Source organism: Talpa europaea, assembly GCF_964194135.1.
Source record: "Talpa europaea genome assembly, chromosome: 14".
Taxonomy (NCBI): Eukaryota; Metazoa; Chordata; class Mammalia; order Eulipotyphla; family Talpidae; genus Talpa; species Talpa europaea.
This window is the reverse complement of record NC_140082.1, coordinates 61,034,018-61,046,468: the sequence shown is the minus strand read 5'-3', so window position 1 is coordinate 61,046,468 and position 12,451 is coordinate 61,034,018. Positions and strand designations below refer to the sequence as shown.

The 12,451-nt window shown below is 36.2% G+C and overlaps 1 protein-coding gene across 1 annotated transcript in view; it reads left to right on the top strand.

The window, feature by feature from the left end:
• ENAH (ENAH actin regulator) overlaps nucleotides 1-12,451 on the top strand; it is a gene marked incomplete at its 5' end in the record, with an annotated part of 119,224 nt that overhangs the window by 52,758 nt on the left and 54,015 nt on the right. The window contains 2 exons of the mRNA XM_084253045.1: nucleotides 7,016-7,181; nucleotides 12,126-12,303. Coding sequence (XP_084109171.1) covers nucleotides 7,016-7,181; nucleotides 12,126-12,303 — 344 coding nt within the window. The remainder of the gene's footprint in view (nucleotides 1-7,015; nucleotides 7,182-12,125; nucleotides 12,304-12,451) is intronic.

Here is a 12,451-nt window from a genome sequence, read left to right as displayed (position 1 = left end):
AAAGGTGTACAAGAGTTTATTTTGCACCACATCCTCACTAACACTCCTTTCAGGTCTTTTATGGGCCATTCTCACAGTTGTGAAGTGGTGATTCATTGTGGCTTTGTTTTACATTTCCCTGGTGATAAGTGATGGTAAACATTTTTTTTCATGTGCATGTTGGACTTAACATCTGTGTGCTTTCATTGGAGAAGTGTCTATCTCCTTGTGTCCATCTTTTGAGTGGGTTAGTTGTTTTCTTTGTGTTGAGTCATGAGTTCTTTGCAGATCTTTGCTATTAGCCCCTTGATGGATGTAGGATATGCAAATTTTTCTGTGGTTTGGTGGGATGTCTTTTTGTTTTAGTGATAGTTTTTTTCACTGTGCAAAACCTTTTTCATTTGATGTAGTCCCATTTGTTTATTTTGGCTTTTCCAATTAGTTAACCAGGTACTCCTTAGCTTCATGGATTTGTGTATTTAGTTCCTTTCTCAAGTTTGTAAATTTTCCTCTATTATTTCTTTGAATAAACCCTGTCCTCCTCTCTCCCCTTTGAGATACTCATTATCCTTATATTCCCCCTTATAGTGGCGTAGGATAGTTCTAGAAGTGCTGCTTCAGTTTTTAAAAAACCAATTTATTTATTTGTATATATATTTTACATCATTGTTCATTTTTGTACAATGTTTGCTTTATTTTCTCAGGTGTAGCCCCCATAGAATTCCCACCACCAATTTACCCTTGCACTATCACCAAAGTCCCTTGTGCTCCTCCCTCTCCTGTTTTTATTGCTCTCCCTCCCTCTCCTCTTCCCCTGCAGAATGTTTCTGATTTTTCGTTGCCTGTTAATTTTGTTGTGTTTTTTATTGTTATTATTTTTTTCCTAATCCCTTATTTGGTTCCCCTATATTCTTCCTATAAGTGAAACCATCTGATATTTTCCTTTTTCCTTTTGACTTATTTCACTAAGCGTAATCCCTTCTAGCTCCATTCATGTTGCTGTGAATGGTATGAGTTTATCTTTTTTTGATTGCTGAGTAATATTCCATTGTGTATATATACCACATCTTCTTTTTTGTTTGTTTTTTGTTTTTTTAATATTAAATTTTATTTTTATATTCCCCCATACAATTGCAAACGCCCCATTCTGACCCCAATCCTTCCCCTCCCGCCCCCCACCCCCCAAAAAGTGTCTCTGGTTCATAGTTTTTTGTTGATTTTGATTTTCACTTTCTTATATTCATTTTCCTGGTCCCTTATTTAAGTTTTCTAGATTCCTGCTATGAGTAAGACCATCCGGTATTTTTCTTTTTCTTTTTGGCTTATTTCGCTGAGCATGATCCCTTCCAGTGCCATCCATGTTGCTGCAAATTGCATGTGTTTATCTTTTTTGAATGCTGAGTAATATTCCATGGTATATATGTACCACATCTTCTTGATCCAGTCATCTATTTTTGGGCATTTGGGTTGTTACCAAAGCTTAGCTATTGTAAACAGTGCTGCTATAAACATACCATCTTCTTAATCCAGTCATCTATTCATTTGGATTATTTCCCAATCTTACCTATTATAAATAGTGCTTCAATAAACATAGGGGTGCAGGTATCCTTTTGAATTAATGTATTTGTGTACTTGAGGAGTGAAATTGCTGGGTGATATGGTAGCTCCATTTTTTTAGTAGTTTGAGGAACCTCCACACAGCTTTCCTTAGTGGTTGGACCAGTTGGCATTCCCACCAGCGGTGTAGGAGAGTTCCTTTTTCACCACATCCTTGCCAACATTTGTTGCTAGTTTTTTTAATATGTGCTATTCTCATGGTGTATCATTGTGGTTTTGATTTCCATTTCCCTGATTATGAGGGATGTTGAGCATTTTTTCATATACCTGTTGGCCATTTGCATTTCCTCTTTGGAGAATTAAAAAAAAAAAACAAAACATTAGAATTCTCTCTTCCACCTGCCCTTTATGTATTGCTGTCTTCAAAGTCACTGATTCAGTTCTCCACTCAATTCTGTTTCCATAGCTTACTCTGGATTTTTTTTAAATCTCATCAGTTGATTGCTCTCCATCTTCAGTCTCTGTTGTTTTCTAATTTAAAACTTCAGTTTCTACCTTCTTTTCATTAGTTTTATTTCTGAGCTTGTTTATTTGTTTTTCTGGATTTTCTTATATCTGATTAGCTATTCTAAGTTCTCATGTATCACTTTGCCTTAATTTTCTTTCATCTCTGATTTTCTTTATTATAGCAATTTGAACTCTCTGTGGTAGGGAGTCATTCCTATTTTTATCTGTAGCAGTAACTCAGAGAAGGAACTACTATTACTTTTCCTGAAGGTGGTGCTATGTTTCATTTCTTTTGATTTTAGTTCTTTGGGTTTTGCTTGTTTTGTTAGGCCACAGGATATGATCTTGCAGTTGCTCAGTCAGTGATGGAGTGCAAAGCTGCTGGGTCATTGGTGTATATATAGTTCACCCTTGAACAACCCAAGGGGTTGGGCACTACTGTGCAGTCAAAAATTTGAGTGTAACTTTTGACTCCTCAAAAACTGAAGCCACGCTGTGGACCAGAACCGATAATATAAATAATTAACATTTTTTGTTGTTGTATGTACCATACGTATTCTTACAATAAAGTAAGCTAGAGTAAAAATGTCATTAAGAATATCGTAAGAGAAAACACATTTGTAACACCCTACTGTATTTGTTGATACTGTACTTGTGTCATTTGTTTACATGAAAATCCTTGGCTCTTGCATTCCAAACTCATGTTGTTCAAGAGTCAACTGTATTTTTCATTTGTATGTGTCTAGCTTGATGCCTAAAATGCTTCCTACAGATTTTAACTTTATGTAATTCTTGGAGGTTGACATTTTATATGAATAAAGTTTTCCCTGAAGTCTTAATTTTATATATGTTTTGTATTGCTGTCTTTTAAAACTGTGATAGTCTAGACATTTATTTGTTCTAGCATAGCATGGTATTTTAGCTGGTGAAATCTTTGAAACAATCCTTAACTCTTCAAACTTAATATAAAATATAATGCAGGGCCTCCCCTGGTGGCGCAGGTGGTTGAGCGCTGCACCGTGAAGCTGTCCGCAGCCTCTGCAGTGCCGGTTTGATCCTGGCCCGCCGGCCAGGGTCCCACATGGTGCAGCAGACCTCTCCTGTTTTGCCCGCTGCTCCCCTCAGCAGTGTATTTCATCAGTCTACCTGTTCTGTTACCCGCTGTGTCTCTGGTGAATCCTCTCACCCGCCTGCACATCTGGCCTGTACCCTGGTTCTTGTATAAATAAATAAATAAATAAATAAATCTTTAAAAAATACATAATGCAGAAAAATAAGAAAACTTATGAGAAGGCAATTTTCTATAACTAACATTATCGATAGTTAGGCAGAATCTAACTTTATTCAAGTAGAATGGTCATGAGTCCAATGCCTGAAGCAAACTGGATACTTTGAATCCTTTTTTCTGCAGTATGTCTTTGGTCAAATTAATTCACTACTCTGTGTCTCAATTTTCTATCTGTAAAATGGGGGATATTAACAAGTATCTACCAGATAAGCTTGTTGGATAAATGATCAATAAAGGCAAGGCACAGAGAACAGTGTGTGGACTTAGTAAGTTTTATATTCTGACCAGTATTTGTTTTTATTGTGCTTATTAATACCGTTTTACCTTCACAACATGGCCACAAATTAACTACCTGTCACTTAATTGTCTCTGGGTTTTAGGTCTTTTGCAGTGTAAGGAGAATTGGGTTATTTATGACTGATTAACTGGGGGATATGTCAGTCTCTACTGGATACTACAGCTAGTACCCACTTATATGTTCCTCATTGATTCTTTGCTTGCTGTTAAACCATACATGGAAACACAGGCTCTGAAAATATTATCTATGAACAGTTGCATAGTATAGTCTCCTGAAACTGTTGGTTTTAAGTAACATTTATTTTTGTTCACTAGTCTTCTGTGTCACAGGAAAGGAAGGAGGCCTTGAACTTAAACATACTCCATAGCAACAGGCCAAGTTTACTTGCAAATGTGCCCAGCCAGAGTTGCACACATGAGCCATGTTCCCACCCAAGATATTTTCAGTCTTACCAGTTTCTTCTATCTCTTTTACCACTTTCCTTTCTGACTCTTCTATTTCTTCTATCTCTTTCTGGTCTGATGTGATTTCATTTTCTTTTCTCTCCACAAACTCTTACACATTCCATTATATTTTCTCTTCTCTATTGTGGCTCCAAGAATACTGAAATTGTGTATCTTCATTTTTTTAATCCTTCCTCTTTCACCAGGTATATTGTTAGTAGAGACAGATTCTTTTTGTTGGCCTAGTTGTATTTATGGCATTTTGCAGATTCTATTTTTTTTAAAGATTTAATTATTTATGCAAGAACAGGGGTACAGGCAAGATGTGCGGGAGGGTGAGAGGATTCACCAGAGATAGAGCAGGGAGCAGAACAGGCAGACGACCGAAATACACGGCTGCGGGGAGCAGCGGGCGAGACAGGAGAGGTCTGCCACACCATATGGGTTTCTCCCCAGCCAGCCAGGAATTGAACCTGCACTGCAGAGGCTGCGGACAGCTTCACAGTGCAACAGCTTCACAGTGCAGCGCTCGCCTTCGCTACCAGGGAGGCCCCCCAGATTCTATTCTTATTCAGTAAGAGGTAATTGAAGTTAAGTAGTACCATAAGGATATTTAAAAAAAAAAAAAAAAAAACCTTTAAAAAGGTTATTCCTATTTCTAAACACACATGACTGCATGTAGTAAATGCCTCCTTTAAGGTACTTTTTCTATGAATGACTTAACGATATCTACCTATTTTAAGAGACTTTTTTTCATCCTACAAGATAACCCAACAAATCTGCTGAAACATTTTCTAAAACATGGTCTTGCTTTAAATAATATTGATCATTGTCTTTGGATCAGTTACTGCACTAGATTGCATATCTATTTGTATATAGATGTTGCAGGATAAAATTTAGTGGTGACAGATTGGTTTTTTTTTTTTAACGTTTCTTTTTTTCACCTTAGTATTTCTTAGAAAGATATACAGCTGTGTAATCTTCATGGGAAATTTTGCCTTTCTACATAATTGAAACTTTTACCTCCTAGCAGGTTTTCTTATATTACAGAGAGTAAGTTTGCTGCCATTATTTGTTTCTGCTGTTTGTCAGTAGCATTCACAGTATTTTTCTTGTATCCCTCAATCAGTGAGCCACGGCAGCAATGCCTAATGTTATTAGCAAGCACGTTTCCCCCATGACTCTTAACAAGGTTTCTTTGTTGTTTTTTTTTTTTTAATGGACTATAAAAGAAGGAAGGCTGTGTAGTATTTCCTAAATGCCCCTATATTAGAAACCCTCATATTTAATGTAATCTGTACTGGTGGTGATGGTTGGTCAATTGAATTAAAGTTTGGTATCCTTAAAAATGACATAAACCTTTGAACATTTTCATATACATGTTAATGCTATAGCTTTTTTTTCTATAAAGCTTTTAGTGTTTGTCTGGTAATGAGAACTGTGCATTGTTTTTCTTTCACAAAGCATGCGTGTATTTCATCACCAAAGTGTCAGCTTTGGCTTTTTTTCAAGTGGAGAGAGAACTTACTTAGACATATTGAAGGCATTCTGAGTATAGAATTCTGCTGGACTTTGTATGATCCCCCCATCTTTTATATATGTCTCACAATTTTTTTAGTGACTCACTTGATGGAAATGTTCCTAAACATTAAACTTAATTTTTTCAGTTAACATAATATTTAAATTGCATAATTACAATGCATGTAGAACTGGAATGAATATATTGGTTACAAGGCATACCTGACTCTCTATAAATATACAACTGCTGGGACAAGAGAGAGAGTGCAGCCTAATAAGAACTGTTTCTGAGTGTTGTTAAGTTTCTATGGGATGTTTTATAGATTGAAAGGAAAAGATCTGAGGTTGTCCTGATAGGTATTAGAAGTCAGAAAAGGGAGCTTTCACTGACATATTTTGAGATTCTTACTCAAAGCTAACAGATTTTTACTTCTTATAGTTAATATTTCTTACTACTTTTAAGTCACTACTTCAACAAATCTTAATTAAGAGATGTGAAAAGAGGGCCTCCCCTGGTAGCGCAGCGGTTGAGCGCTGGGCTGCAAAGCTGCCTGCAGCCTCTGCAGCGCTGGTTCGATCCCCGGCCACTGGCGAGGGTCCCACATGGTGCACAGACCTCTCCTGCCACCTGCTGCTCCCTCAGCAGTGCACTTTGGTCCTTCTGCCTGTTCTTCTCCCCACTCTGGCTCTGGTGAATTCTCTCACCCTCTGCTCCTCTGACTGTACCCAGTGCTTGTATAAATAAATACATCTTAAAAAAAAAAAAAAAGAGAGAGAGAGATGTGAAAAGATACAGTGCCAGTCCTTTAGAGGTTCATGTCCAATGTTGGTAGAGAGATGAAATGTGTAATGTAGTATAAGAACACAGAGAATGAGTTTCTGCTTGAGGGGGAAAGGAAGAGATTCAAGAGATGTGACCCTTGTGTTTAAATTATGCAGGACAGGTCAGTATTAGGCAGAAGATATTTGGGAGAAGAAAAGTGCAGATAATTCAGAATTTGTTACATGGATCTTGAAGCAGTCCTAATAATGAAAACAATTTTGCCACAAAAAAAGCAAATTACCAACATTGCAAATAAATTTAGAATTAAATGATTAATTTGTATTCGTGGTCATAGTCAGTTTAATAACTATTAGATACTCAAATTCAGAAGAAATATATATCTTGTGTTGCTTGCCTCAGTGCTCTTCATGGATCCTGATTGCCTCCCGCTGCTCTCTTCGTTGCACTCCAATTTTTGGCCTGTCTTCCCCATTAGGTTCACCTGTGAGGGCAGGAAGCCTCTGTCTTTTTCACTGTTGTTCCTAGCATCAAGTAAAGCACTGATTGTTGACTGACTGCTGGGTTGGCTAACTTTGATTTATATGGATATGTGGGAAGCTTACAGTACTTAAATATCTTATTTGCTCATTTTTTTAAAACAGTGAACAGAGCATCTGTCAGGCAAGAGCTGCGGTGATGGTTTATGATGATGCCAATAAGAAGTGGGTGCCAGCTGGTGGCTCAACTGGGTTCAGCAGAGTTCATATATATCACCATACAGGCAACAACACATTCAGAGTGGTGGGCAGGAAGATTCAGGATCATCAGGTAAGAATCATTGGAATTCTTGTTTCAAGTTACATAGTATTAAAAAAAAACTTCATATGATTCATAAAGTAGTGATTTAATACCATAGTCAAATTAGTGTCTCTGGGAGCCATAGGATGTAGGCTGGCTTTCTCATCCTCTCCACCTTTTATGAAGCTTGAACTTAGATGAGGATTTGGAACTAATTGTACAAAAATATAAGTGCAAGTTTTTCAATTATGAGTAGGTCTTTGGCCTTGCAGCTAGCTAAGTTTGGGAATCTGAAGTAAATTTAGAACAAACAAAATGTGAAACTCTACTAGCAGATTGTATATTTAAGGAATACATTTTCTGCCAAAGGTATGATAGATAGGCTAGCAGGAGTTGAAAGAACAATGAGTTGCAGAAAATGTTAAATTCATGCATTGTAGAAAAGTTAAAGGCATTGAGGTTGCTAGAATAATTCAGTTACACTTTTGTAATTTATATCTGAGGTGACAGCTAAGCTTTTTCTAATTTCCTGCTTTGCATTTCTTAAAAAGCTGACTGAATTATCTGATTGCTTGATTTTCTTAGGCCTTAACAAGTCAGAAGATGTAGATAGAGTAAAGCGTAGGTATGGTCTTACTAGGAATATGTATATGCTAAATAGCAGCAAGAATTTTTGTAAAGAATCGATGTGTAAAATACTCTGGTTCTGGTAAGATGGTGGAATCAACCAAGGTTAAACACATGCAGGAAAAATGTAGCAAATTACCAGCTGAGCTCAAACTTAAGAAAGGTAGATCCCTGGGTTTCCACTAAAGAAGCATGATAGTGTGTAAACAAGTGCTACAGTAACCTTCTGCTTTAGAAGAGAGATTATGAACTGCTAGGATGATTGAGATTCATCATCTGTCTCTGTAGGCACTATGGACTCTAAGGGTTAGACCTTGAAACTGATATTTCTGCATAACGTTTGGATTCAGGGTGACTGTACACCATGAAAAGAAGACCTCCCCAAATCCTCCTTTTGCCACAGGGAAGTGAAATAATTTGTTTTGGTCTGAGCTGATATAGGCACTCCTGTGAATAATGGGAAATTCTAACTTTACTTACACAACTCCAGTCAAATTAGCAATAGTGGTTACAGGTTAGTGAAACTCCTGGGCACCTGGCAAAAAGAAATGCAGTGCTTCCCTAGAGAGTAACTTTCATCAATCTTAGTAAGTCTGCAGAAAGAGCAATTCACTGAATTTAATAAATTACTTTCTTAGTACAAACTTTTGTAGTCTCTTTTGGCCCTGTCAGACCACCTTTTCTCTTTATTTCTTTCCTGTGCCCCAGTATTTCTCTATTTTTCTTTCCTGGTTTCCTTTTTTTGCCCTCTGTGCCCTTTCCTGGCCTCCCCAGTGTCTGCTCTTTTGTAGTCCAGGTTGTGCTGAATGCTTCCTCTCCTCTTTGTCTTTCCTCCAGCATTGTTTCCAGCAGTAAGTTTGACAAATCAAACATGCCCTAAGATGCTGTCTGTAGAGAAAAAAAATTGAAATTGGACAACTAAGACATTGTAGAAATTGTTGAACATTCTTAACATTCAAAACTAGTAACTGTAAAATAAAAACTTTTACATAAATTTGGTGAGTTGATCATTTGATGGTACTGATGAACAATCCTAAAAATATCTAAATGTTGGCAAAAAAGGAAATATATAAAATAATTAGAAAAAAAATGTATGTCAATAAATCTCCATATGAGACACAGGTAATTTTGTAAGTAAAGTACCCTGTGACTTCTAGGTGTTGACAAATGGTGTGTTTCTTAAAATGGAAATTTGAAAAACAATTCTAAATAATTTGTGACACTAAGATGAAATTATTATGAAGATTAGAAAATAAGAAAATACTAGAGTGACAAATATAGAAACCTGTGGGATGTCTAAGATCTCCTTGGATGGACAAGTCTTAACAGTATTTAATGAGCTTAATTCATAGAAAACAGAAGGAAATAGAAAAATGGAAGAAGAAACTAAAGAAAACATAGGCCAAACACTCCAAGATACTGGATTCAGATGTCTCTGCAAACTGGACTCCAGCACAAGGAGAAAAAAAGCACAAATAAACAAATGGCACTACATCAGATGAAAAGATTCTGTGCAGTGAAACTGTCACTAAACAAAAAAAGTCCCATTAAACTGGAGGAAAATTTGCACATTCTATGTCCAAAAAGGGGCTAATAGCCCTAATCTACAAAGAACTCATAGGACTCAACACAAAGAACAAATAATACACTTGGAAGATGGGCACAAGAAGCTCAATAGACACTTCTTCAAAGAAGACACATAAATGTTCAGTTCAACAGGCATATGAAAAAAAATGCTGACTGTGATACTACTTATCACCAGGAAAATGTAAACTAAAACCACAGTGAGCTACCATCTCACGCCTGCAAGAAGGAGCCATATAAGAATTGAAAGGTGTGTTAGTGAGAAGAAACTCTTGTATATCTTTGGTGGAAATCTGACTGATTCAGTATGAAGATTTTTGAAAATATTAAAAACAGACCTACGATATGATCCAGCAAGTCCACTTCTTGATATCTACCTGAAGATGTAGAATACTAATTTGATGGAATAGCTACACGGCTTCAAAATGACCACAATAAGGAAACAGTCTAAGTGCCCAAAAACAGATAGGTGGGTTGAGATGTTCCACACAGTGGAATACTACTCAGTTTGGAAAAGAAGATACTTTGCCTTTGTGAAAACATGGAGGAAGCAGGATGTAATTATGTTAAGCAAAATGAGTCAAGAGGAGGACAAATACCAGCTGACTTACTGATGTGGAATATAAAGAAACAAAAGAGATGAGTAGTCAAAAATAGACCAGAACAACCCTTTTAATATAATCTAAAGGTGAGGCTACCAGAGGGAGGGGGTGAGGTTATGGTGTTCGGAGGAGTGCTCCCAGTAGACTGTGGTGGAGGACTATGGATGCTTTGGAAGTGGGTGTGGTGTGGTAATACACATCTGAAGAAATATGAACCTGTATGCCTCTGTCGTATCCAGTATTGTAAACCAATGTTACCTCAAGAAAGAATAATGCAATTTAAAAAAAAATAAAAGGTAAGATTGATTTAGATCTAAATTTAGATATGATTTACATTGAATGTAAATATAGTCAGTAATCCAGTTAAAAGCAAAGACTGGCAAATTGACTAGCATAGAATCGATCATTTGAATACAAACTTGTAGCTGCACACATAGAGCCAGTGCAATATTGATAAAAACCAAATAGGAGGATATAGTGTAGTGACTTTAAGACCGTATACAGTGACAGTAGTTTAGGCACTGTGATGTTGGCTTTGAAAGGTGTATTGACCCGTAGATAAGTAGAGCTATTTTTAGAAACTTGGTTTATGAAAAGGAAATGTGCAGCATCGTTAATAGATAGTGATGGATCAATTGAACAAATTGAAACAGAGAAAGCTTGAATGGTGTTATATACCAAAGACATAAATCAATTCCAGTTGAATTGGAATGGAAAATAAAGCTTACATAATGTAATATGGAATGATATTATCACTTTGGGATTGAGAAAGAACTCTTTAAACAATTATAAAAAGCGTTAAATACAGAGGAGAAGATTGTTGTACAGTTGGAACTGAATAAAAGTCAAGCACTTCCGTTCATCAAAAAACACCATTTAGAGAGTGAAAAGGCAAGCCACAGAATGGAACAAGCTGTTTGTAACACACATAACCAACAATGAGATATCCAGAGTGTATAAAGAACTTGTACAAATATAGAGATGGACAACTTAGTAGAAAAATGGACAGGAGATTTTAAAGTGATTATTCATAAAATAAGATATCCAGACAGCCATTACAACATAAAAGATAAGAATTCTCATTAGTAATCAGAGAAAGAATTCTCATTAGTAATCAGGGAAACTAAAGTCACAATGATGGCTTATACCCACCAGAATTGCTCAAATAAAAGCAAACAGTACCAGTTGTAATGTTGTTTGTGTTATTGTACAAGCTGTTGTATTCTGCTTTGCAAGTGGAAATTGATATAACCAGTTTGTAATGCTACTTGGAGTTTTCTGCAAGCTGAACATAGTTTTGTTATGTTATGTTACATTAAGTTCAAACATGTTATGTGTCACTCAGTGATGGGGGGGATACATTCTGATAAATTGTATCATTACATAATTTTGTCATAGTGCAGAAGTTACAGGGTCTAATTACACAAACTAATGATGTAGCTACTGCACACCTAGGCTATCTGGTATAATCTCATTGGCACTACTGTTGTATGTGCAGTTTGTTGTTGATTGGAACATCATTAAATGACACTTATGACATCCACTGTTGTATGTATATGCACCAGAAACATGTTTTACACAAGGAATACCATAGAGCAATAAAAAGAAGCTACCTCTACATGCAACAAATAGATGACGCCAACAATTTTGAGAGAAAGAGGGTATCAGATATGTTAAATATGTATTGTGTTTCTCCATTTATATAAAATCCCAAAACCTGCAAAACTGATCTGTGATGTTGTTGAAATGTGGTCAGTACCTTTGGGGAGGTGGGAAGATGTTTGTGGTGTTAACGTCCTATTTCTTGCTCGGGATTTTGGCTACATGGAGTGTTCACCAGGATATATGTTTATGTTTTATACACTTTTCTGAATTTATAATAATTCAGTAAACATGTAAAAATGCATTTTATGAAGGAAATGGATTTTCTTTTGTTTTGGTGGTTCTCTGTTTTAAAGCTAGACCTTTGTGTCCGTCATATAGCTTCCATCCGATTATTATTTCTTCAGGCTGATTTTACCATACATGATAGTTTCTAACATTTTTTTTTTTGCCTAGAGCTATCAGGAACAACTTTGAATCAGTATTTCAGTATGGATTTGTTGACTTTCTTGATTTTGCCAATTATTTGCTTGATTTTATAAAGAATTATGTCTTTTAGGTGGTGATAAATTGTGCCATTCCTAAAGGGTTGAAGTACAATCAAGCTACGCAGACTTTCCACCAGTGGCGTGATGCTAGACAGGTGTATGGTCTCAACTTTGGCAGTAAAGAGGATGCCAATGTCTTCGCAAGTGCCATGATGCATGCCTTAGAAGTGTTGAATTCACAGGAAACAGGTAAGGTGTCTGTGATTTACTTGTTTTCTTAAAAGTGTCATGTATATGTTAAATCTTTTTCTGACAAATTTTAAAATCATATATGTATTTGTAATAATTCTTGAATTTCCATTGTTTACTACAAAAAATGTGAACTTTTGTTAGTTGA